The sequence below is a fragment of the Gymnoscopelus braueri genome (assembly GCF_963280865.1).
Source record: "Gymnoscopelus braueri genome assembly, chromosome: 12".
NCBI classification, from domain to species: Eukaryota; Metazoa; Chordata; class Actinopteri; order Myctophiformes; family Myctophidae; genus Gymnoscopelus; species Gymnoscopelus braueri.
Window position 1 is genome coordinate 19,381,435 of NC_137614.1, and position 27,590 is coordinate 19,409,024.

General features: G+C 41.4%; 3 protein-coding genes across 4 annotated transcripts in view; 1 reads left to right on the forward strand and 2 right to left on the reverse strand.

The window, feature by feature from the left end:
• Positions 1 to 266: 266 nt before the first annotated feature.
• Positions 267 to 4,674, reverse strand: tas1r1 (taste receptor, type 1, member 1; the record flags this gene model as incomplete). The annotated part of the gene is made up of 6 exons (XM_080443834.1): positions 267 to 1,192; positions 1,720 to 1,840; positions 2,189 to 2,407; positions 2,878 to 3,642; positions 3,948 to 4,269; positions 4,484 to 4,674. 6 exons carry the CDS (start codon positions 4,672 to 4,674, stop codon positions 267 to 269), a joined length of 2,544 nt encoding a protein of 847 aa, XP_080299960.1.
• Positions 4,675 to 7,825: 3,151 nt separating this feature from the next.
• rprd1b (regulation of nuclear pre-mRNA domain containing 1B) lies at positions 7,826 to 16,780 on the forward strand. 2 transcript variants are annotated; one of them, XM_080443516.1, is made up of 8 exons: positions 7,826 to 8,489; positions 9,216 to 9,345; positions 9,724 to 9,857; positions 10,188 to 10,220; positions 11,291 to 11,409; positions 11,559 to 11,685; positions 13,234 to 13,409; positions 14,057 to 16,780. In XM_080443516.1, exons 1-8 carry the CDS (start codon positions 8,339 to 8,341, stop codon positions 14,204 to 14,206), a joined length of 1,020 nt encoding a protein of 339 aa, XP_080299642.1. In that variant the 5' UTR covers positions 7,826 to 8,338; the 3' UTR covers positions 14,207 to 16,780. The 2 variants fall into 2 exon arrangements, with proteins under 2 accessions (XP_080299642.1, XP_080299643.1); XM_080443517.1 differs by lacking the exon at positions 10,188 to 10,220.
• Positions 16,781 to 20,967: 4,187 nt separating this feature from the next.
• LOC308096413 (protein-glutamine gamma-glutamyltransferase 2-like) overlaps positions 20,968 to 27,590 on the reverse strand; it is a gene marked incomplete at both ends in the record, with an annotated part of 17,246 nt that continues 10,623 nt past the window's right edge. The window contains 5 exons of the mRNA XM_080443835.1: positions 20,968 to 21,121; positions 22,937 to 23,073; positions 25,014 to 25,174; positions 27,030 to 27,213; positions 27,535 to 27,590. The exon at positions 27,535 to 27,590 is cut by the window's right edge and continues 33 nt beyond it. Coding sequence (XP_080299961.1) covers positions 20,968 to 21,121; positions 22,937 to 23,073; positions 25,014 to 25,174; positions 27,030 to 27,213; positions 27,535 to 27,590 — 692 coding nt within the window. The remainder of the gene's footprint in view (positions 21,122 to 22,936; positions 23,074 to 25,013; positions 25,175 to 27,029; positions 27,214 to 27,534) is intronic.

The following is a 27,590-nucleotide window of genomic DNA, read 5'->3' on the forward strand; positions in this document are numbered from 1 at the left end:
TATGTTGTAGTAGACAATACAAATATAGACCTAGGACAATTGATCAAAAGCAATTTATCTTATCACTCATGCATCTCTCACGCAGGATTCCAATTGTCCACAGGATGATCACTGTGATGCTATATCAACAGCCTGCTACCTACTAAAATGAAACTCAAACAAGTGTCATTGTTCCCTTCAGTTCCCCATCTACATTATTAATACACTATGCCATAAACAGTAGGTTTTCTCCCTTTTTCATAAAATCTGTTCTACAAAACAGGGCATCATGGTTTGTTCATGGTGTACATTTGAATGCAGTTTTGAAAATGGGCAGTTGTGTTCATTTGTGGCCTTAGAATAATAATGTAAACCTTAGGCAAAAAGTAGCCTCCGAAAACGCCCAGAACGCTGGACAGAATAGCCAGTACGTGCATGGCCATGGTGAATTCACCTCTGCTGATGAGGTATAAGGTGAAGAAACTGATCCAGGAAATCATGTAGACCATGAGGCTGAACGTGACACACTTGGCCTCGTTGTAATTGGCTGGCAGGTCTTTACCCATGTAGCAAAATGAGAAGCAGAGGGCGCTGAGCATTGACACATAGGTCAACTCCAGCCACGATCCAGGAGAGAGGGTGTTGCTGCATTCCAGCACAATGCTGTCGGAGTAGAAGACCAGATCCTGGGAGGGTTGGGGAGGGTTGAGAGCCACGCGGAAAACAGAGATGAGCAGGATGGTGGCAGACACCAGGAGGATTGTAAACTCAGGACCGTGGTTCTTGGCCCAGATGTCGTACGCGTGTGGCAGTTTGGACTGGAGCTTGAAGATGCAGACAATTTGGAAGGCTCGCACAGTCACGCAGGCCAAGCACACACTGAAGCTGAAGACAAACAGGGGCTGCTTGAGGATACAGGCCACCCGAGACGGTTGGCCAAAGTGGCACAAGGCGCTGGCGGCTGCGGCCGTTAAGGAGGCCAACATCAGGAGGCAGGTGCGCCCTCCGGCAGACTTGACCACAGGGGTTCCCAGGTTGAACAGGAAGATGAGCGCAGAGCCGGAGGGCAGGAGCAGAGAGAAGACCAGGAGGATGAGAAGGGGAATAGAGAGAGGGGCGTCCCAGGCTAAATAGAGGATGGTCCTGTTCAAACACTGCTCGCTCAGCGGGGGAGCCCACTCCTGTGAGGGACACGGCTGGCAGGAAGTTGATCCTGAGGAGAAGGAGTAGAGGGGATGGGGGTAATATGGGTAAAATGAGCTGAGACCATAAATGATGGGTAGAGACTCTGGTGGATTGTGGTGGGGTTTTCTGTATGGCAGTGTTTGAACTGAGCATGTTATGGTCCATTACAACTGAGAAGAAACAACAGCAATGTTATGGATTCGTATAATTTATCCTTTTCTTGAGTTTACACAATAAGAACAGTTGCAGCCACTTATGAGATAAATAAGCAGGGGCCTCCTCCTTCAGCATAAAACATGTAAAATATGAACCCTCTACGCCCCCTGCTGGTTAATCTCGCACACTACAGTTGACAATACGGTGGTCTTGATGCATCGTGGTTATCAAACCTGTTACCTGACCAGCCGTTTGTTCCCCCTGAATGAGGGAGACCATTTACAAAACAGGCTGTATTTATTTTCCTGCTTATTTTTAACCAACCATTTTGGCAGGATATTCTCTGCACACAATTTGAACCATTCTCCAAACATTCTGTAATGAGCCTATTTGTCTTACCACTTTTGTTGAGAAATGTGGCAGCAGGACAGGCCAGACAGTCAAAGCAGCATTTGTGCTGGCCTGTCTGCAGCTTCCTATGGCCGTGGGGACACTCTGGGGAGCAGATGGATTGAGGCACCTGTAAAGAACAACAAAAGTGCTGGGAAAGATTACTTTCAAAACGGAAACCTGGCCTTGTAGTATTATAATATATGTATGTAGCGTAAACCAATAAACTGTAAAAAAAATAATAATAATAATAATAAGAAAAAAAGGGGGGGAAGGAGAGAAGAGAAAAAAAAGAAAAAGAAAAAAAAGAGTTAAGCCTAATTTAAACTTCATCGTATAACTGTGTCATTCGCGAAAGAATACAAGATTTTTAAGAATCTTCAAGATGAATGAAAATCTGTTATTTTCAGTGAATGACACACACAGTCTTTTAGTACTTTGAGTAAACACTGGGTTAGTGTGTAAACACTGGGCTTACTGATCTTGAGGGTCCAGTGCCTGGCCATTCAATCTGAGCAGTGTCCACCGTGAAATTAGTGGGGTCTAGTGTGAACGAGCCCACAACTCTGACAAACCAGTCTGTCCCATTCCAAATCCAAGTCACTATGTCATATCCTGCGGGTGGATCTCCATTCTCGTCAAAGTACACAGATGTATTCCCGAGAGAGAATTTCACCCGCTTAAGCCATGCCAGAAGCTGAGGGGATGGAAAATGGAAAAAATGTCTCTGGCCTGGTGTACACTACAATATACATATATATACAGCCTACGGTATATATATGTGTGTGTGTGTGTGTGTGTGTGTGTGTGTGTGTGTGTGTGTGTGTGTGTGTGTGTGTGTGTGTGTGTGTGTGTGTGTGTGTGTGTGTGTGTGTGTGTGTGTGTGTGTGTGTGTGTGTGTGTGTGTGTGTGCGTGCGTGCAACTAGGGTGCTGTTAGGAATCCTCTGTCCCTGACACGGTGCATGCGACCTCTCCACCCCAGTGAGTTTAATATGGTTTTACCTTTCCTTTCTCCAGCCTCCGGCCTTTCTAGGGCACCAAGGCAATATTAATTCCCCCCCTACATTAACCATATTCATACAGCGTACATTTTGTCCGTCTCTTTCTTAGTATATTTCCATTTTCAATGTTGACGGCCTGAACTGTAATATTTGACATGAACTCACCTGCCAGGGTTGTATTGTTCTTTTGTTGCATTGTCCTGAATCACAGCCTAGTGCCTGATGCAAAGCATGGGCCACAGCATACACCGCTTTATAAACATTGAAAGAAGATGAGATATCATACTTCTCCAAAGAGAAGTCTTGTCCTGCCAGACTGTAAAGATTTGTGTTCTGTAGGCAATCAGTACCTTGGGACTGAGTACCATTTAAGAGTTCCTGAGTGTTGTTTAGCTGTTCAGAACCTGTTTTGTTCTCAAACTCCTTAAAACCAGATATGGCAGCATCTTTAATGGACAGACCCAGGACAGTGCCAATAGTGTGGATTCCAGGTATGCCTGACACAAGAGATGCAACAGACCAATCCTCCGTTCCAATCCACACCTTTCCTGTCACTTTCTGGTCAACCACATACGGGAAGAACTTGCTAACTTTGGACTTGCTTGAGAAGACGACAATAGTGTTGACTTTGGTCTTCAGTATACTCTTGACAATGTTCTTCATTGTCATGACTGTGTCATCAGTGTGTTTGGGAATGATCGCTTGGTATGCAATGCAGATGTCATGCTGTGGGGCCAGCTGGGACAGGCTCTGCATGCCCTGGATGCCATAGGAGTTGTCGCTGCCGAGGAGAGCGATCCATGTCCAATTGAAGTGAACCAGAAGCTGGATCATGGCTGCAACCTGGTTCTTGTCACTGGGAATCGTGCGGAGAAATGCTGGGTAGAGGTACTTGTTACTCAGCATCTCGTTAGTTGCTTCATAAGATATCTACATGGGAGAACAATGTAAGAATTACTTTTGGATGCCTCAACTACTACTTGACTGGGACAGAAATGTACCTGTCATCATAGTGATAGGCAATTGATCTTATAATTTTATGTTGTAATTGTGGTGTTTTTAATACTTAAACATTGTAACGTAATTTTGTTCTGCTATGCATCCCTGATGTAAAGTTATGAATGACAATAAAAGGAAATTGAACTTGATCGTATGACCTTATTTCAAAGGTCATAGTTCAATATTTAGTTTTCTTACATTACAGTTTGATTGTTTCTGGTCAGGTTAAAACTTACCTGTGGTACTAGATAGGTCCCAAGTAATGCAGCTGGGGTGAAGGATTTGCTGCTGCTATCTGGGCCAATCACAGCCACTGCCTTTTGCCTTGAGTATGGACTTGGGTCTGGGTCGATTCTGGTCCCAGAGGGACCCTGGTACTGTTGCTCCAGCAGGTCCAGTGTGGCCAGGACACTGGCCGGCAGTGAGCAGATATCATAGACTTGATAGCCTAACTTCACTCCGGGTAATAGAGGTGGGTGTCTCGTGCCATTGTTGATTTCTTCCACAGCAAATCTCAGAGCTTGCATCAGGTGATAGCCATGTTTGTTGGGTTCACCTCTAGAGAACAGAAAAATATCGTAGCCTGTGAAGAAAAGCCCCAGCCTCCAAACACCCTTCACTGTCTCCCCCCTGCTTTATATTGGACAGTCAAATTATTTCTTATTCTCCTGAATGTAATTAATTCACCTGATAGCAAGCCAATCAAAATCAATACTATATCCAGAGGGTAGACACCAGTGAGATACATTTGAGAAAACTGAGGTGGACTCACTTATTGCAGTCTCCCAAGGCAGGCAAACCATTGTTAGGTGAATCTGTGTTATGGAGGGGAAAGAGCCCAGTGATGGAAAAGTCACCCAGTAGCTGTAGTCCAGTTCCCTGGGAGATGTAGTCTGGTTTCCTCACAGCCAGTGCCAGCATCAGCCAGCCTAGCGAAAGAAACACAACACTATACACATCCATCCTTCCCTATCCACACCTCAGACACAATGGCATAGAACACTTCAATCTATCTTTTTATTTTGTTTTTGGCAGGGTGGAGGATTAAGAGCATCTACGGAGGGGTGGGGGGGTGGGGAAGGGAAGGGAAGGGTAGAGTAGGGAGAGAGTGAGATGTGGCCACATTTTGCATCTTTCCTCAGGGTGTCATTCGAGCAAAGCATATTTGCGTGTAGGTATTTTGTTTTTTTTACCATAGAGTTTCCCTCCCATTAAAATGAAATGCACAAATGTAATTGTCCATGAACAAGGGTACCCGTGAACAAGGGATAGACCGGTGTTTTTCCATCAATCTCAGATAAGTGACATATAACAGTAAGCTAGAACAAACATCATCCTGTGGCACAGTTGTACATATTCATTATTCCTTTCCAGCAACTCAACTGTAATAATGTATTATTTGGTTGATAAGCAACAGAAAATGACATACTATTTAATGGGAAGCAATTAGTGTGTGCATGTTTAATTTACTAAAAAGTAACAAATATTTTTGATGGAATCTTATTGATTTATTCAGATAGGACAGTGAAGAGAGACAGAAAAGAGAGGGAAGAGAGCAGGTGATGATAACACAGGGCCCGTCTCATACATATATTTTGCTGTTTGGTCAGGTATGTTTGATATTCGATGCTAACGCTGAGGATGCCCTTTCCTGCACCATGTTGGTGGTGATAGAATGATAACTGATTCCCACTGTAAGTCTATGCTTTATGCAACTTGCTCAGCTCTTGCCTCGCTTGGGCGTGCCTCACGGGTTTCAAGTCCACTTCTGTCACACCTGCCTTGTTTTCAATGTTTCAGCCTTGTTTTCAATGTTTAGCCTACATGATGCCTGGTCTGCGTCGTTGTTTCCCTCTGTGTCAGTGGGAATGTGCAGCCTGATCTAGGCATTAGGATGTTGCTGTTATTGGTCAGCATTCTTACTGAGCAAACTGGTAAACTAGTGTTTCCTACTTTTATAAAAGTGGAGAAATGATGTACAGTACTTCTTCCACCATTACATGTTTGGTAAACTGCAGTTACCATTTCATAATTTCCCAAAACAGTGAATACAAAGTAAACATTTCATCTTTCATTTCATCTTAATTTCTTTCATTTATGGTGTTACATGATTACATTCATTTACTCCCCCCCCCCCTTTTATTTTATTTTATTTTTTACATATTCCACAAATGAAAAGGAGCAGGAAGAAGATAAATATTATTATACAGTACCTGCCCCTATATACAATAAAAAAAATAAAAACAGTAATCAAATAATAGATCCTCTGTCCAGATGCTCTAAACAGAGGATGTGGTGGTGAAATCAAGCATTTCCTACCCACTGTGTGTGGCTAAATTTGCGTTCTGGGTGATATTTGTTGCCAAATGTGTAAACACACCTGCTCTGCTGACAAACTATTTGCCTTATGTGTCTGAGACTAGACCACTCAGACCATTGTTTTGACAGAAATATTGTGCATTTTATCAACCACAGTATTATGGAGTCAAATTACCAGGTAAAGAGTTGCATGCCTGGTGTAGCATTTCCATGTTTGTAAAAATATGAAGATTTCAGTGAAAAAATATTTGCATTGCTGTCTCTCTGAACCACAGGGCTAAAGCCCCTGTGTACTGAATACTTCAACATACGTATATGTTTGACAAAAATAACTACATGAAATAAAAGTTATATGATAGTTATATAATAAATTAGATTAAATGAAACTCCCTGAGCAAGACTCTTATTGGAAGCAAGACCTCATTGGAAACAAGACCGTAAGGACTTTCATGAACGGACCTGTTAAAGGAATTATCCTTATAACTAAACCAATCATGATCTGTGCAGATCAGTGTATGACAACCTATTTGGACATTGCATGTTAAATCTTTATGTATGTTAAGATCTAATAATCTTTTTTTGTTGATATTTATGTTTGTTTGTTTGATTGAATACTTTATTAACAGTTTGCAAAAAAGGCACGGCGGCACAGATTTATACAAATGAATCCTAAAAGGATAACCCAAATAAGCCCTCAGGGCTTGTTTCCATTAAGGTCCTGGTATAAATGTATATTTAGCGTGTTGGAGTAACTATCTCAAGCAAGTTTCACATTTCTGTAAAATATTTTTTTACTTTCAGTACTTACTATGCTGAAATTAATTGAATCCGATGTCTTCCTAATTATAGCCAGTCCACTGGTATGGTCCTTTAAGACAGAAATGATTTTAGTTTTGGTCAAATATAATATTGCAATATAATACATAAATCCAAAGCATAGTGATAAATTAAACCTTTTCTTCATATTTACACACACATAACAGGTAATTACACAGTAAATACAAAAATACGTTGAAACTCTGCATAGCCCATATAGAAACCAATAAAAGAATATCACTAAATTACTGATTCTTTTATTATTTGATCATGTAAAACATATGAAAATATCAAGCAAAAGCTAAATTTCAATACAAAATCCTAATGAAATATGTATGAACTATGCATGTGTATGTATGTATGTATGTATGTATGTATGTATGTATGTATGTATGTATGTATGTATGTATGTATGTATGTATGTATGTATGTATGTATGTATGTATGTATGTATGTATGTATGTATGTATTTGTGTGTGTGTGTGTGTGTGTGTGTGTGTGTGTGTGTGTGTGTGTGTGTGTGTGTGTGTGTGTGTGTGTGTGTGTGTGTGTGTGTGTGTGTGTGTGTGTGTGTGTGTGTGTGGTTGTGAGTGTGTGTGTGTGTGTGTGTGTGTGTGTGTGTGTGTGTGTGTGTGTGTGTGTGTGTGTGTGTGTGTGTGTGTGTGTGTGTGTGTGTGTGTGTGTAGTATTTCCAATGTTCTGTTTTGTAACAGAGTATTTCTACATTGCGGTATTGATACTTTTACTTGAGTTAAAAACAAAAAAGATTTGACTTTTTCCACCACTGTTAATACTGTGCCATAACACTATAGTTATAACATGGGTAATACCATAGAGGTATAACCTCTACTATGGTATAACGGGTAATACCATAGAGTTAAAAATAAGGGTAATACACATCACAACCACAGCAGCCCTGGTGGCGTCGCTCTGATGAGTCGTGACGTAATGATTGTGCGACGCACATGTTTGAGGTGAAAGGGCAAGTGGCCATCTTCGAAGAGATTGTCCTGATTAGTTAGGGTAGCAACGGAACGTTTTGTATCTCAACATAACTTTTGAGCGTATTCGTTTGACCTTAAACTATCGAATAACTCGAGATATCGGTCCTCTTATGTTATTTAGCACCGAGTTGTTTGCCTTGTGTTGTGCTAACTAGCTAGCTCAGAGCTGGTTGGTTTGGTGTGGTGGTGATGGCTGCTTAGCTTAGCTAGCTATCTCTGGCTGTAAACAAACGTAGTTGATAGTGTGTGTTGTTGTTGTGTAAACAGTGTGAAAAGTAAACGTGGTTCCTTGAGGGGAAAAGATCTGCCCGCTAACGTTCATTTGAACCGTTGAGGAATAGGGTGGATTTGAGACATTGAAGACGGCACGCTGCATGCCCAACAAGGCTAGCTGGCGTCACAACTTTTATTTTTGATGACAGTGCTAGATCCTCCCAGCTAGCCCTGCAGGTCTGTCCGTTCTCAGCAGGTTGAAGTGAGGGAGGAGGATGTCGTCCTTCTCTGAGTCTGCTCTGGAGAAGAAGCTCTCTGAGCTCAGTAACTCACAGCAGAGCGTACAGACTCTGTCCTTGTGGATCATCCACCACCGCAAACACGCGGGTCTCATCGTCAAAGTTTGGCACAGAGAGCTGAGAAAAGGTGAGAGCTTTTGATGATGGTTTTTGATGTGTGTTTGTGACTGTTACATTGTGATATGTGTGATTGTGCAACTTATAGATCTAAAACCATTTATGCAGTGTTTCTCAAACTTGTTTTATTTATTTATTTCAAGGACCCCCACACTTTTGTATGCATTAGGCCACGGACCCCTATACCACTGAGAGTGGTGGCAACAGTTCCATTTGTGCACTCTAAGAGTTATTTATAGACCTGTAAGGTCCATTTGGTTTGGTTCCTAACTATCAATAATTTACCTGGGGGAACCCCACTTTGAGAACCATTGATTCTGTGAGCTAAGCCATGGCTCATAGCAGGGCTCCAGAGTAACATTTTAGTAGGTTGCACTGTTGCGTATAATTTAGGTGGCAGGTGCACCCACACACACCTTCTAAATTTAAGGTGCACTGGTGCGACCAATGACATGTTTTGTTGTTGCGCTGGACAGTTTTTTGGATGGGTGCACTCTGGAGCCATGATAGCTCCCTAGAACAGAGCAAAGAGCCACGTCTTGGCTCACAGCGTATGAATTAGGCCTAATGCGATTGTGTGATTTAAACTAAATTGATGGATCGTAACGTTGAAGATATGGTGGAAAATGTCTGTGATGCTCATGCTTCTGCAAAATTTACTGAAGGGTGACATCTTTAGGATCATGAAAATGAATACAAACAGATTTAAGTCTTATTCTTGATGTGCCTTTTTCAGCCAAACGCAGCAGGAAGCTGACATTCCTCTATCTGGCCAATGATGTCATCCAAAACAGTAAAAAGAAAGGACCAGAGTTTGCCAAAGACTTTGAGTCTGTCCTCGTTGATGCTTGCTCTCATGTTGCCCGGTAGGTGAGCCACTAGTAATGCTTGCAGCCTTTGCATGGCTTCAGATAGTTGAACAATTATGGGCAATGTTTGTAGGTGTAGTGAGCTGGGGAGGCATTAAGCTGAAGTATTTTGGGGCATATGGGGTGCTGGCAAATGCCATTGCCACCTTCACTGAAGGACTGTGAGAAATTAGAGGGATATGTGTGTAACAGGAGACTTGTTACACACGATTCTCTATTCATTATCTAAATGCACTGTGTAATAGAAGCCTGCTTATACAACTAAACACTGAATTCAATGCTTTGACTGTTGTAAACAACCTATGTACTGTATTCTCCTGCTTTGCTCTGTACTTCTTTATGTCTACTTGACTCAACGGTTCCCTGCCTCACTAGTGAATCAGATGAGAACTCTAAGAAACACATGGAGAGGCTGCTAAACATCTGGAAGGAGAGAAGTCTCTACAGAGGTGACTTCATCCAGCAGCTCAAGTTGGCGATAGAAGACTCCAACAGTCCCAGACCAGCAGGTAGGTCTACTGGCTTTAAAGGCATGCTGTTTGTTAGACATTAATCAACATACTACAGTGTAAATCCATTCATTCATTGAGTCTGCTCATCCGTCTGTCTGTCTGTTTTCTTTCTGTCTTTCTTTGAACAATATAGTAGTAAATAAAAAGCATGGTGTTTTTTACGTTAAACCAAAATAGCTCAGGTTCAGTTGAGTCAAGTTGAACATGTTGTTCCATTCATTGTTCAAAATATTCCATGGCATTGGTGAAATATATTAAGACCCAGGTATGTGAAGCTTTTGATTGGTGTGTGTTTTTAAGTGACACATGCCTTTGACTGTGTGTTAGATCCGGCTGTAGCCGTCATCACCAAAGACAGCGGTGAGTTTTCATTGTTCTACGAGTCACCTGTTTCTCATCACACCTGGCAAAGGCTACTAACTATTCACTGACTGTTCACTTTTGTCATTGGGTTGACACTATCTATTATTTTCTGAGTGATTATTCCATTGATTACTTTGTACAATTTTCTTTTTTTTATTAATCACGTATCGACACCAAACTAATTTCATTGATTATTTTTTTTACAATTCACTAAATCGATTAGTCTGATTAACTAGTTAAGCATTTAATACTTGTAACATACTATTTTGTGTAACAGTGCTGCACAAAATACTGAAAATATAGCCGATCTACAAGTTCACAGCGTGTTTTAACACAAGGTGTTGTGAGCTTGTGGGTTGGCTACGTGTTCCGCCTATACAGACTCAAAAAAGAAGAACAAAAGTGTTTTTCTCAAAATGTCATACATTTTAAAAATAATCGATTAAACTAATTGGTTTGATTAACTGTTGCACCCCTAGTTGTAATTCTTATATTAATCTGAATGGAGATGGTGGCTTTGATGCTTGCACTATAATCTCACTGCCTGTGATGTTGCTTATCCAATGTTCTATGCTAATTGTAGTGTTGAAGTCCTAAGTTGCTCTGGATATACAGTATGTCACAAAAATGTAAGAGTATTTCTGAGACAAATCACACAGTAGAATAATACAGTAATCTTTAATAGCGCTTTTAGTCGTTGATAAATCTTAGTGTCGCCTCGAAGCCAACTGTTCTACTGGGAATCAATACCTACTGGTATTTACAACTCCATCATAATGTGAATACTTTTGTTGTCTTGCTCCATGTCATAAAATGTGTTATCTACTGCTGGGTAGCGTTATTAAGCAGTTTCATGATGTCTGTTTAGGTTCAGATAATTTATGATGAACAATCATTTTATGGTAAAAATGTATTGCACAGATTAAATAAATAATTGAAAAAGATAATTGACAGATGAATCGACTATGAAAATAATCTTTAGTTAGGTGTATATTATGACTCATGTACTGGCTTTAACAGCCAAAACAACACTGTGATTTCTCAAGTGTTGTGAATTGCTTTCCTAGAAGAGAAGAAGGCGCCGAAACGAAGCTACCAGAAGGTTCAGGAGGAGGAAGAGGATGAGGATGATGACTACAGAAGCCAAACATCCCCTCGCAACACAGATCACGCAGCATCGCAGCTGGTAGGAGTCAGTCGTTCAGCTTAATCATGACAGTTCAGTCTTCAATATTAAAGCATTGCTTCTCATGCGTGTCCCTGTTTTTCCAACTCTTTCCTCTTCTCTTCAACCTCGTTTTCCATCTGTTCACACACGTGTGCGTGCGCTTCCAGACAGAGGAGTTGGTGAAGGCTCTACAGGACCTGGAGAATGCTGCTTCGGGGGATGCAGCCGTCCGTCAGAAGATCGCTTCCCTCCCCCAAGAGGTCCAGGATGTCTCTCTGCTGGAGAAGATCGCTGGTAAGACCAAAGCCTTGACTTGGAGCAGAATGCTTTTTGTAATCATCTGTTAAACCTCTCGACAATCTCTCTTATTCTCCCCCGCACAAAATGTCCTTTGCTATTTGCACGTCCCAGACAGGAGGTAACGTCCCTCATGCATGCGCACCCCACTACAGTATGAACCATAAAGAACATAATAAAGGGGTTATATGTCAACAAATGTTAGATGACTGTGTTGAAACTAGCTTCCGAGGAAGACAACGTTAGCTGGAACTCCATGTGCATTGCATCACAAGATGGAATGTTATAACGGTATAATGGATACCTCAGATTAACATAATTATGTCTGTCTGTTATACTGCCCAGCCCGACACGCACATGTACCCATAGTATACCCGTGGGAACTAGGGGTGCTGGGTGGGTAATAAAATTATTGTCAGTCATTTCTTTATATATTAACTTATTAGTAAGTTATTTTTCATAACTGCCCTGTGCAATTTGTGTTTACAAAGCCTAAAAGGCAAACAGAAATGTAATTCATATGTTCCAATGTTCAATCCCAAAAACATAATTAAATCGTTAAAAGTAAAATTTCATAATTGTGACAGCCCGTAATATTTGATCATCCAAATTGGTGAATTGAAAAATGAATAGCGACTATTGTGTTTATCATCGTAAGCTTACATTTCATATCACACACCATGCACTCTTGTAACTTTCACCAGCTAAAAAAATTAAATTATAAACATAATTTGTAAACACTAGACCATACCCGGTGAAGTGCGCAGGCGAAAGTAGTTGCAAACGTGGGGTTATTGCACGTCCTGTTGCGCAAAAATAGGCCATGTAGTTGCTCAGTCTTGATTAATTTCACATCAACTGCTAGTTTAAAACTTTGTTATCAATATTCGCTACTTCCATATACACTATGTATGCCTACTCCACGCCTACTTTGGAGCGCTTCTGATTGGCTTGCTGTTCTATCTTAACTCACTGAGTGCCAGAATTATTTCTGGCTATTTCTGGCCAGTGCGATATATATATATATTTTTCAAAGTAAAAAAAAGTGCTTTGGAAGCGAGATACAGCCTTTTCCAGTTATAAGTTAAACAAGGAGTGGATGGAGCTGCAAATCTTCAGATAATGATATCTTGGGTTCTGTTTTTTTTCTTCTCAAAAACACGTGAAATACGTGATTGGCACGTTGCACCATAGCGGTAAAACACGTGAAACGTGAATGGCACTCAATGATTTAAAACGTCAAAGTTGATCTTTTCTCAACTTGAAACACTTGAAAGTTGAGATGATCAGATTTGATCATCTTAAAAAAACAAACTAAGAATACATAACAAACCATGGTTTGTTCATTTCTGGGTGTATTTCCTATTGTATATCGTACATTTCCTCAAAATGCATTTTAGGAATACTTCATGATGGCGCACTGAGCTCGATTTCCGGGTCACAGGCAGGATGACGGAAGAGGGACAAGAGGAGGAGGCACAAAATTGTGAAATGAAAAGAGCCATTTGTGTGTGTGATGACCTAAAGTTCCTTCTGTCTGTCCAGACAAGGAGGCGGCAGACAGACTGTCCAAGACAGTGGACGAGGCCTGTCTCTTGTTGGCGGAGTACAATGGTCGTCTGGCAGCCGAACTGGAGGACAGGAGACAGCTCGCCCGCATGCTTACAGATTATATCAGCAGTCAGAAGGAGGCGCTCGGCGAGAGGGAGAAGAAACTAGAGGCAAGTGACTTTCCACAAAATAACTGAAAATGCCACATCCACTTTCTACAACACTTAAGTGTAGTTCAATGTTAGCCTCAAAATGTAGCTCAAGCTAGTATAAGGATCTCGCTGTGCTTTTGATCTAGTAACCCAAAACTCACCAAACGCAGTGAAATTCTAGGAAAACAACTGCTTTAACTTAATAAAACTAAAATACATAATTACGGTGTTAAGACAATAAATAGCTCCTGCCATACACAGAGAAGTCTGTGGATGGTGAAAAAGCAAAGTAAACTTTAATTATATTGGTGATTTAATAGCTGACTTACTTTAACTGATTCACTGCCAATCACGTAGATCTACGCGAACCTATTTAAAGCCGCCACGTGCCAATCGCGTAGATCTACGTGAACTTTTATATATATTTTTTTCCAATTTGACCCAAAGACCAAGGAGATATGACTTTTTGAAGATCTAGACTCCTATCCACTTCCTTGTTAACTTAAAACTTAAAAATTCTGTATCTCGGCTCCTGAGTACTTTTTTTTTTCAATGAAAAACTCTGGCACTGGCTAAAAAAATATGAAAATACCTCTGGCAGTTAATGGGTTAATAGGAATTACTGGCATATATTAATGACTTGTCCTCTTTATTACCCTCAACAGGAGTACAAACAGAAGCTAGCAAGGGTGACCCAAGTAAGGAAAGAGCTCAAGTCTCATATCCAGAGTCTCCCAGACCTCTCTCTTCTCCCCAACGTAACAGGGGGTCTGGCCCCCCTCCCTTCGGCTGGCGATCTCTTCTCAACAGATTGATAAGATTTTCTCCAAGCCCCTACTGTATCCCCCAACCAGGAAAACACACTGTTGAAACTCTTCTTCCCCCCTAAAAGCCCACCCACCACCACCTCTATTAACTCTACATGGGGGAGAGAGGGAGGAAGGAAGGGAATGAGGGACAGTGGACATTTGGTGACAACACAGAACTCACACGTGGGGGGAGATTCGGAGGAGTTTGCCTCTCTCGTTCGATATGTCAAAGATGCTACATCACCAGCCTGGATCATGAATGCTTACTGTTTTGTCTAGGTTTTATTCTTTCTTTTTTTATTATGAGAATGTCAGCCATCCAATTATGTGTTTGGGAAGAGGGGAAGGCAAATAACCTAAGCTAAAAGAATTATTGTTGTCATTATGTGTCATTTTCTTCATGGCCTATTCAAGTGTGGACAAAGTCCTCTGGGCCATTTGCTGTCACTGTATTGGCTGATGAGAATCCACTGAGATGATAATGTATTATGCATTATGTTTGTTCTGTTGGCTTTAAGTTGGTCGCTTTTAATTGACACAGCTCACTGGGTGGTTAGGTTGTGTGTTTGTAGAGAGAGGGAGGGTCATTTTTTTTTGTTATGAATGTTCAGTCAGTAGCTGTTACACACACTCAATACAACAGCAACTTTAGCCATTAGTCTGAGATATTTGTTACTATCCCTCCCACAACAAAACAGTTGGTCAATTATTTGTGTAAATGAGTTATTGACAATTTGTCAATAAGTCCTCATTTGCTTTATTTTAACATACATTCAATACTCACCATTGAACTTGTTCTGTATTACAAGCCTGCGTGCAATTCAAGTACAGTGACTAGAAGGCCTGGATCTTAAGTGGTTAATCTTTTTTTTATCCCCTCTTTTTAATATGACAGTAACCTTATGTAGCCATTTTACCCTGTCCTTCCTTTTAAGCATTTGGTTTAAGCAAATAACTAGCACAAAAAGTCATGAATCAAAGTAATTCATATAATTTAAGTAGTGTTCCATGCTCTCATTTGGGCTTGAAGATTAAGCCTATACTCACTGGGCAACTGTGTGTATTTGCTCAGTAGTAGAGTTGGGTTGCCGTGAAGGCACAAATCATGAAAGACTGTCAAAATTAAACAGATTGTTGCTTTTCAAAACCCGGCCTGAACGTCCCTTGTTCAATGTTTAAAAATTGGGCTTTGTATGTTCAGCTTCACTCCTCACTGCTCTTCTAAGAGTAGAATTTTGAAATAGTTCAAATCTTTGACATTCTGGCTTTGTATGCAACCGGTGTGTGAACTGCATTACTAACAAATAGCCTCCACAGTTCTGCCCTTTTCTCAGGTGTCCATTGGATAGATATCATAGTTTTTTATAACGGTTGACAATCCATGATAATGATCTTTTCAGTTTAGTAGTATTTTTGTAGTTTGAAATCCAGCTTTTCTCCTGAGCTTTCTGTCAAGACAACAGGAGAATATAGTTTGGAGACTAATTGGATTTTCAGTTTTCTATGTGTATAGACATTTTTAAGAATTGACTGATTGGGAACTTTATTAAAAAAATCGAGAGCTATGTAGTAAGAACTACTCAAGGTGTGAAAGCCTTGGAGAACATATCATAGATCTGTTGGCTGGAGAGACAAGTGGTTGCCAATGTGGCACAGCAGGTATGAGTTGTCAAATTCCATCTGCTAGAGACCTACCATACTGTCCACTTGGTGAAAATAAATATAGTCCTCCTTAGGGCTGCATGACTCCTGCTAAAATCTGAATAACGATTGTTCTCCCTAAGATCACAATTCTCTGTAAGAAAATTACTTGAAGGCAATGGCAGGACTCCAGCTTTTCCCTTCAAGTAGTTTTCTGTGATTGATTAGATTGAAACCTAAAAGTTGCTCAATTGTTTAAAATGTAAGAATTATGGCTGCTGCTAATGTCCATTTCTTATGACAAAATCAATTGTCGATTTGCATGAGTAGGAAAGCTAAATGAGCACATTTCGGTTATGAGATTGAAGTTTGACCCAGGGTTAAAGGTTACCCACCTTTTAAAAAGTATTTGCAGCCAACTCTCAAATGCAGTTCTATAACTTTCAAAGACATCTGAGTCTGATTTAAATGGATGTGGAAAATCATCCACAACCATGAAATCAGACGATTGGGATGACCAGCTGTCCACCTCCACCTTTCACTAGAGGCAGGCATTGGTGAATCCCATGCACTGACATTACAAAAGATTTTAAGAAGGTCCTGTTTTGACCCCAATGTGCTTTACTGTAGATGCAAGGTCTTTTCCTACCTACTCACTGTGTGGTGTGTGTTCCTCTGCAGAATCATACTGTGCTACCAACCTCCAAGATTGTAATGCCAGATTTATGCTCCGTCATATGACATCAAAAATAGCAGATCTACAAGCTCACAATGCGTACTTGCGTAGCATCCAAGACACGTAAGCTTGTAGATCGGCAATGTTTGGCACGTGACATGGTCATACGACAGTATGAATCGGGCATAACTAGTGGTTACAGATTATTTTCTGTAATGAAAGTGATTCAATGGATACCAATAAAACGTAACCATTTGAACAAACCTTTGTATCTTTAATTAAGCCAAACTATAAACTGCTATTTGAATATCTTTTTAATCAATCGGCTCTGTGCATAACTCTTGTTCCAGTTTTCATTAGGTGGCAAACCTATTTCCTGTTCCAGTTCATTTTCCCAGAGCTTCATTTGATTGACTCGGCACGGCAGCAGCCAGGTGTGAACTGGAAACACGTTACATCTTCACATTAAGCCACAAGCAACTTCGATGCTGTAATGCTGTCTGACATCTAAGTTGCAATACCATTGCCAGGGGGCCAAGGCTACTATCAAGTGAGGCAAGAGCTGCGGGCAGGATGGAGTGACACCAGAAGTTCTGATGTATGTGCCCATAGACGAGGTGGTGTTGGATTTACAATAACCCTGTGTGTCTGCTTTAATTAGCTGATAAAGCTAATACTAATTAATTAGTAAAACTTTAGCTGGGAAGAGTTCTTTCAGTCATAACCCCCAACCTTTAGCTATCAGGAAACAGGGGAGGGACACAGTACCCCTGATGGTCCTCCGTGTACGTTGATGGCATGGGACTTGAACCTGCAAACTGTCTGTAGCAGAGGCAACCGATCAAGCGCACCACACCACTGCGCCAATGCACCCTCAGCAGGTGTCTTCTAGTGCTTTTGACTTGCTTTTTTTATGTATTTTGGCCTTGAAAGTACTACAATATTGAAGAATGGGACAACTGAAATTTGAACATGGAACCTCTGTGCTGAGAGTCTGATCACTATCCCATTACACCATCTCTCACTGTCTCTCAGCAGGTGTCTTCTAGTGCTTTTGACTAGCCTTTTTGTATTTTGGCCTTGAAAATGTCAAAGTACTACAACATTGAATATTGATTGAATATTTTATTAGACAAAAAATGTAAAAAAGCACAGTTACATTTAAAATACTTTGTCTAACAGGTCCGTTCATAAAAGTCCTTGCGGACTTGTTTCCAATGAGGGCCTTGGTATGGCATTGAAATATGGGACGACTGGGATTTGATCATGGAACTTCTGTGCTGGGAGTCTGATCACTGTCCCATTACACCATCTCACACTGTCTTTCAGCAGACGTCTCTTAGTACACTTGAAGTGTTTATATGTCAGCCTTCAGTTAGCAAAGTTGAAAAGCAATGAACCAAAGAAGGACTGGGATTAGAACATGGAATCTCAATGCGGAGAGTCTGATCTTTAGACCACTACACCATCCCTCGTCTCTTTGTACTCTTGAAGCGTTATTTTGTGTTAGCTCTCAGTTAGTAAAGTGAAATACTCCAGCAAGCTTCATTATGTAACTTTCCTGCTCGACCCGAGGTGGAAAGACTGGTGACGCGAGGTTAGCTCGACCCTGCTTCTGCCTTTGAATGCTCTTGAGTTGTTCTTTTGTAGTTTAGCTGCAAAACTTGACAATGGAAACTCTCTGCTGAAAGACTGAGTATTACTACACCATTACTCAGTCAATGACTTAGTAGTTTTTTTATGTTAACAAATTCACAGCAATTTCATAATCAACTACCGTAGGTCTAGGACTTGAACATGGAAACCTGGTGCTGAGAGTTTGAGCATTAGTCCGCTACACCATCACACATGTTTAATGTATAGAAGTCGTCTTCTAGTGCTTTGAAGTGTTCTTTTGGACTGACCAGCAAAGCCCAGCTTCCCAGCTTGGCTTTGCTGGTCATTCCAGCCAGCCAGCTGGCCGACCACAGTGTGTCTTGCCGATTTTTGTTGCGCGAGTCTTGTTTTTATTTTCAGGACTTTCAAAAAGCGTTAAGCATTGGTTCTCAAATTGGGGCCCCCAGGGGTCCTTGGGGGGGTTCCAGGGGGTCCCAAGCAAAATGTTATTATTAAATATGGCTCTTTTATTGCTACTTTTAACTTTTTAATTGATCCTATGTAAGTAAAGCCTGATAAAAGTGTCAAACTCCCAAAATCCACCAGAATACTGGAAATTACATCTACTCTGTTAAAAATGTCCTGGGCATGGTCAAGAGGCCCCCCCCCCCCTGGGAAAAAATCTCCTGTTATCGGACAGTCTGAGGTTGCATGCAATGTAGAGATTACATGAATCCATCTATTTATATATCTGCAGTGCCGTCCACGGGGGTCCCGGTGGCGGTAACGGGGGTGGCGGTATAACGGGGGTCCCGGTGGCGGTAATGGTGGCGGCGGTAACGGGGGTCCCGGCGGCGGTAACGGGCTAAAAAAAAAGTCTATTTTTTCGGGCTTGTAGATCTTTGATTTTTGCATAAGAATTGAATAAGTGTGGCAAAACTCATTGGTTTGTGATCAGATTTACTGCTGTCAGACATTTTTTATAATATAGAAAAAAATCTGTAATATATTATCAACAATTCAACAATATGAACTATAGTGTTAACAGAGTGACAGCACTGACATATCACATGAGTCATTGTGAAACAATTATGATTCATGGTCACACTCTATTTCAGTAATATAATTAAATTGATTATATCTTATTGTATTTATTTCATTTTATTTGAATGCAGGGTCATTAAAATGAGTCCATATACAAACACATGTGTTGAATTAACTGTGGAAAAACGTGAAGAACAAGGCACTGGATAAAGTAAGCTTGGCTGTTAGCCTGGTAACTTCACAGCAAAATTTCCATGGTAACTAAGGTAGGATTGCGTAAAAGTTCTTTCGTGAAATCGAGTCATGGATAAACTTATCCAGGGTGCTCTGGCTAAACTAATCTGGCAAGATAATTCAGCTTTCATGAAACCGATTCATCGCTAATCCTGGCCAAATTAAGCCAGGATAGGTGTTAAATCCAGGCTTAACCCCTAATTCTGCTTTCGTGAAATAGGCCCCCTGTCTTTGGTACAATGTTACAGTAAACAATATAATGTTTCAACATACTAGTTTTGCAGAAGACACGATAGACCACAGTAGATTGCAATTCATACACATTTTAAAAGAGTAGAGACTGGTACAAAAGCACACTCTAGACATCTTCTCTGTCATAATATTTGTATTCATTCGGTCAACATTCCACACATTACTTCTTTCACTATTTAGAAATGGTAATACTACAAAACAATTTCCAAATCTTATAAAAAAAAGTGGTCTTAAAGCAGCTGATAGAAATTGTAGGGGAAAAATAAAATTTCACTCAGGTTCTCATCAGCACCACATCACTGAGAATGCCTAATCCCTGTCAGAAATTACATTGTGATGGATGCCGTTCTGTATTAGTATTGTTGTACACAAGTGACACTTTTTATACTATCTATCAAGACATCTTAAGCAATAGATTGAAACAGTGGGTTGGCATCTCTGGCTCAGCTCTTAACTAGTTCTCATCATATCTTTTAAATAGGATGTTTTCATTGTCCATTGGTAATTTTCTATCATCTGAATATTCAATTTCATGTGGGGTGCCTCAAAGTTCCATTCTTGGGTTTATTTCGTTTCCACTGCTACCTTAAATCACACATTGTATTCTGATATTACATAATTTCATTTTTCTTTTAACCTTAATGCATTTACAGTAGGCAGGCTATCTTACAAATTTGCCTATCTGACATCAAAGGGTGGATGGCCCATAACTTCCTCTGGTTAAATGCTGATCAGACAGAAATTGTAGTAATTGGTCCTGACTCCATTGTACAAGCAGTCAACAATCTATAGGCTATTATATTGCCATTTAATTGACTAAAAATCGAAGTTGAAAAATAACATGGTAACTGCATTTTAGTCAGCATATTGTAAAGTTTTGCCTGCAATTTGCATGCAAAAAAAGTTATATTATGCTTTTGACTCTTCCCATTTTGATTATTGTAATGGTCATTTTACTTGTGTGATTTGGTCATCTTTAAATAAAATACAGCTAGTTCTGCCACCAGACTCTATGTCTAGATGGTCTGCTATAACCGCTACTCTAGCCTCCTTACACTGTTTACATACATTTTAAAAGTATTTTAATTAATTAGAAGGCCTTCCATAGCACATCATTATTTCATATTTCTTTGATCATCAGAGCAAGGGCTTTTATCTGTCCCTCTGACTAAGATCAGATCAAAAAGAAAGCATTTGCATTTATGGCTCTGAAACTGAGAAACTATTTAACTTTTAAGAATTTGTTAAATTGTCTATTCTGTGTTAGTCTGGGGTCAATGTAATTATGTCTCATATTCAGTCCCTCTCCCTGAGATCATTTGCATCACTCTGTGTCATGGACCACAACTTTGATAGAGCTCTGGATGTTCTTCAGTTTGTCACTGTCAAAGTTCACGAGAAGCACAGTGGGTCCCGCAATGCTTGGAGTGAACTCAACTTTGGCCCTGGCCTCCTGTTTGGCACCCACAGCTCCAACCCTGGAGGAAGATAAACATAGAATGTGGGAAGAAGAGAAGAGAAGAGAAGAGAAGAGAAGAGAAGAGAAGAGAAGAGAAGAGAAGAGAAGAGAAGAGAAAATACATTATTATCATTGATGTCATTATTAAAGTACAGTATATCAATCAATATTTGGAATGGAAAGATAAACCAAGAGTTAAAGTGTGTAGGGAAAAGAGAAAGATCAGTGAATCAGTGCAGTGCATCATGTTACTGTAACAGAACCACATTCTGCATTTACATATATATACACACGCGCGTGCACGCGACACACACTCACACACACACACGCACACACACACACACACACACACACACACACACACACACACACACACACACACACACACACACACACACACACACACACACACACACACACACACACACACACACACACACACACACACACACTAGGGCTTTCACCAACTAGTCGACTAGTCGACTAGTATAACTGTCACAGGGTGAATGGAGATCCAGGGTGATTGAAGACAGAGCGCTCGTTTTTAGGCACGGGGCTCCTTCGGGGCGAGGCGGGGCTTTTCGAGACAGGGTTTATTAGCGAGGCTCGCGAGGAGGAGGAGGAGGACGGCGCTGCGAGGCGGGGGGTTATTACGCGAGGCTCGCGAGGAAGAGGAGCCTCCTCCTCCTCCTCCTCCTCGCGTTTTAAACCGTCCCGTCCTCTCCTTCTCTCCTTCTCCTCCTCCTCCGAGGAGGAGAAGGAGAGCGCGGAGAGGCGGGGCTTTGATGCGCCGACGGAGACCTGTCTTTTGTTGTTCCCCCCCACATAGCAACCAGGAAGCTAAGCTAGGGGAACCATAATATCTATGAGGGGAACGCTGAACACGCGTTCACACGCACGGCGCGCCGACTTAGTGGAGCTTGAGGCCGAGGAAGCGCGCCCTCGCGCCTCCAGGCGCGAGTGCCCGCGGTGACCGGCCGACGCTCCACTAGTCGACTCAGCGCCGTTTGATTTGTAAACCGATAGGGACAGAATAGTTCTTTTCATGGATCACTGTGTGTGTGTGTGTGTGTGTGTGTGTGTGTGTGTGTGTGTGTGTGTGTGTGTGTGTGTGTCAGGGAGAAACTAAAACAAAAGCCAGCAGAACACAATAAAAGTATCTTAACAGTCCATTGAAAGCATGAGCGCGTGTGCGTGCGCGCGCATGTGTGTGTGTGTGTGTGTGTGACTGTGTGTGTGTGGGTGGTCACGGCCATATGTGCTTGTGCACAAGCCTGGCTTGTGGCTCCCTCTAGTGTTTCTTCTACAGAATTGCTGGGTGGGTAAAAACGAGCGAGCCTTCTTCAATCACCCTGGTTCTCCATTCACCCTGTAACATAACCACTAGTCGACCTTGTTGGTACTAGTCGAATAGTTGAAAAAAAAAAGCCCAATAATAGTAATATAGTAGTAGGATGGCATTAAAACAATGCCCCCCCTTACAATTTTTTGTAATTTTTTTTTTAATGTAAATTTCGACTAGTCGACTAGTCGACTACTACTTGGTCAAATGAGTCGACTAGTAAAAATCATTAGTTGTGAATGCCCTAACACACACACACACACACACACACACACACACACACACTCTCTCACACTCTCTCACACTCACACACACACACACACGCACACGCACACGCACACACTCACACTCACACTCACACACACACACACACACACACACACACACACACACACACACACACACACACACACACACACACACAGAGAGAGAGAGAGAGAAAACGACACAGTGAATGGTGGTTTTGAGTAACTCTGGACTGAGCACACATACTTCAATGTGAGCATCTTGCCCTGTGTGAGGCCCACCCCCTCAACATTAAAGCAGCAGTCCTTGAGGGGCTCTGGTAGAGGGTTCATCATGGACAGCTCTGCTGTTGTAGACTCGTTCACTGTGGCTTCGCCCAGGAGCTGCAGAGATGGTTTAATATTAAGATAATCAGAATTCACACGATTTAATGATAAAATAAGGATATTACAACTCAGGACTAATTATTATTTTAATACTATTCATTATTATAATAAGCTGGTCCAGTAATGGTGTGGCTTCTTAACGTGGTACTCAGACTTCATCTGGCCAGTCTGAGACCGCAATTGTCTATGATCTATGATATTAGAGTCCATATTTGGCCAAGGTTTCAGCCAATTCAACCACCATTCATAGACGGCTTGGCTCTGAAAGACTCTAGCCAATGACATAATCTGTGCCCAAAATAGGGACATCCAAGCCCCACTGACTTAAAAAACAATAAACAAAGTTAAAGTTTCAAATATTGAAAAGTTTGTGGGATTCTATATTAGCCTAGTTAGTGACAGTGTGCACAAGAAGTTTGCAATATTAGCTCTAGACAAAGTTTTCTCAACCTTTTTTGGGCCAGTGTCCAATATCCAATATCCAGGTCCCTTACGCCCCCCCCCCACACCCAATTAAAATGTAAGTTTTGTTTTTATTGTGTATTACTTTGCTTATATATAATGTAGAAAGATCAGATTCTACATTAACCTGGACTGTTTGTGGTTATTATGTAAGTATTAGCCTACTTACCAGGGAGAGGGGGAAAAAGCCTGTTACGATTATATGTAGAATTGTACATGGATGTCAGGCCCTGTCACATCAGGTCCCTCTCACAGCATTGAATGGCAGGGCTGTCATGGCCCTGTCATGTTACCATGGTACCATGTTACCATGGTAACATGTTACCAGTCCTGTCACAGGGATGTCAGGCCCTGTCACAGGGCGGGCTTTCAGGCCCTGTGACTGTGCCCCGACATCCCTGTCACACAGTGCTGTGAAAGGGGCCTTATGTGACAGGGCCTAGAGTCTAGGCTGCAACATGTGGCTCCAGAGCCGCAGGTTGCAGACCCCTGCCCTGTCTGTCTGTCTGTCTGTCTGTCTGTCTGTCTGTCTGTCTGTCTGTCTGTCTCACACACACACACACACACACACACACACACACACACACACACACACACACACACACACACACACACACACACACACACACACACACACACACACACACACACACACACACACACACACTTCTTTTATTTCTCAGGAGCTTGCCCAGTGAAATCCTCAGTGTTAATTGAACTGAGCGTATTTAAGCCATTCAATCCGAGAAAGCATCTGTGTCATTTTAAGATTTATTTGGCTATTCAAAAAGAGCAGATATACAAGCTCATAGTGCGGCACTTGTAGATCTGCTATTTTTGAAAAATAATGGAAATTTTGTGTCTTTACAAATATCTTTTAAATCCTAACAGTTTTCTGAAACACTTATGTTGCTATGATATGTGGTTCTCAAACTTTTTTATGTCAAAATTATATTATATTATATATATATATATATATATATATATATATATATATAATCTAAAATTACACAGTATGCGTTCCCGGATTGAATGCTCCTTACAAATTGCATTTTGTTTTTAATGTCAATAATTAAAGTAGCTATTCTTCTTCATAATAACATGTTTTTAAAGGTGATATACTGTAGTTAGTAGCAGTGACAACAGACTGAAAAACAATGCTGTATAACTGAATGCGTGTGAGCACACATGCGCGTCCGCAACTGGTTTCGGCCCACATCAAGTCACCATTTGACCAATGTGGCCCGGACCCCAAAATGAGTTTGACACCCCTGGTCTAGGCCCTAGACACTAGGGTCTAGAGTTGACTATATAGACAGATAGACACACAGACAGACAAATACACATTTAGATGGCCTAGCCTATTTCAGAGCCACGGCGTAAAAATGAATAAATAGAATCAACCCATTTGTATATCATGTATAGGTTTAGGTTACTTAATTACTGTTCAATAACTGTCATCAATCTTTCCATACCTTTATCTCTAGATCTGGTTCATCCAGAACAATGGTCTTGTCAGCCTTGTGGTACTGCCTGGTCTCCTTGTCTATGGCAAAGGCTGACAGCTGGATCAGCCTATCAGGGGTGAGTGATGAACCATACTTGGTGTATTCCACTTTGAGGGGGATGTGCTTCTCTGAGGAAACACAGAAAATATTCATCAGTATAGAAATGGTTGTATAATCTTTCATGTTTACTAGAGTTAAACAGTGGAGAGAGAGAGAGAGAGAGAGAGAGAGAGAGAGAGAGAGAGAGAGAGAGGAATATTAGAGGGGAAGTAAGAAGGCATGTCGTGTGTCAGAGGTTGTATCCAGTACCACCAAAATCAAAGTTATGATACTGATAACATTACACATCTGTTTATTGTAATTTATGGTGTTTAAGTTTCATCCTGGAAGTTGAGTTACTCCATGGGTTCCTGATGAAGATTTCCAATGGAACCTGGCAAGGGAACTAGTTTGTTTGTTTCTGCTGCCAACATGAAATGAAATATATGGAGCTCTCTCGTACACAGAGACCCCCTCATATACGGACACTAGCTGTCACAAGAATAAAACAATTCAACAATCCAACTGTACCAGTTAAGACTGACCACTAAATGCTCTGTGCTCATCACCAGTGTCTAAGCAAAGAGGAACCTCGTTATGTTCTACAAGGAAAGGCTGCAGGAAGCACTGACGATGGTGTCTGCTTATTTACACAAGCTCTGTGAAATCAATATTGCCACAGTTCCTCAAAGTTTGATATTTCAATATAACCTCTTTAGATAGCAAATAAGCCAGAAACATAGTAAATTTCACAAACAAACACACACTTCCCCTTCTCTCATGATGCACCCATGATGATGAAGTTGTGTTGTGTCATACATAAACTTTAATGACTTACTAAAGTATAAAAGTATAAAACTCAAAATGCATATTCGAAAAGGATTGAGAAGAAATACAACTTATTTACTCCCACACCTTCTCTATAAATCAATAACAAGCTTCACACAAAACCCACACACTGACCTTCTCACCTTGTACAGTGCAAAAGGGACAGGGTGTCTTCAACCACCAGGCAGTATAGGACCTCTATAACAGTAGATAATGACACAAGCTAGCCTGAGACATACGTAAATCAGGCCTTACTGTAGTGACCTGCGATCCACAACATATAATCTAAGTCTCAAGTTGCACTATAGTGACGGTAGTGTATAGTGTTCGGGCAACATCTGACCATGTGTCACCCGCGTCATTTTTCAACGCTCCCGGTAGTCCCACTCTCACCGGAATGCAGAAGTGCCGAACTCACTCCCATAGGTTACCTCCGATAAAAACATTTAAAACACGACGGACTGGAGCCCCATAAGGCACCCCGAGGTGCTAAGTCCACTTCTGCCGATAAGCAGTAAATCATCATGTCCTTGTCAACATGCAATGCGATAGGCATGTTAAACGGGTGCCGCATGGTCAAATCTGTCCAACTCGTCATGCATTTGACGCAAAGAATGTGAGAATGTGTTGGCCATGTGCCATCAACATCCAATTTGTTCTACAGAATACAGAAGGACCAGGGGCCCTGGGCAACCAGAAAGGACAGCAAAACTAAATACTGTATTTAGCCTTTCGTGAGAAAAATCCCATGGGGCCCTTTTGACCATCGGGAATGAGCCCTCATAGTCTCTTATTGCTTACTTTGCCCGTTCATAAAATGTACCTCTGCATGTGGGGTATTTTTAGTTCAGCTTCTGAAAAAAGAGTCAGGCTCTGGAACAGTGGGCCCAATTTTCTAGAGGGCCCCCTGAAGTTTGGGCCCCTTGGTCTGGGCCTGGCCCTGATCCGCCCATTCAGGGATCCAGCTCAGGGACCAAATCTCTCTGCCAAAAATAGGTGATCGCCTATTTTCGGCAAGATTTGGTCAAAGATTTGGTCAAGAGGAAGAAAGGAGGGGAGAAAGTACCCCCGTGGGGGATCCCGGTCAAGTATATAGGGTTTACGTGGTTAACTTACCTTCCCCAATTGGCAACTTCACTTTTTCTGAGGTGAATCCACAGGGTTCTCCTCGTTTACCATCATAGCTGACGGTGAAGGCAAATAGCATGAAGCTGCAGACCTTAGCCTCCATGGTGTTGTTGGTGATGCGAGCATGCACTTCAAAGTCTGAGCCCACGGTCATGTTATCAGCCAGCTTGATCTTAAAGGTAGAATGGAACAAATATCATTTTCATAGCTGCTGATGTGCTTACATGGTCAGTTCCCTTTAAGGATTAATACAAATGTATGCACAGCAAAATCTTGAGTGTTCATTCATCTCTACTATATATGAATTAAATCTACGTCTGTCTGTCTGTCTGTCTGTCTGTCTGTCTGTCTGTCTGTCTGTCTGTCTGTCTGTCTGTCTGTCTGTCTGTCTGTCTGTCTGTCTGTCTGTCTGTCTGTCTGTCTGTCTGTCTGTCTGTCTGTCTGTCTGTCTAACTATCTAACTATCTACTGTATCTACTATATGATAGAAAACCTTGACTTGGATGCCTGGCTCCTCTCCTCGCTGCTGAAGCTTGTTGGTGTGCCGAG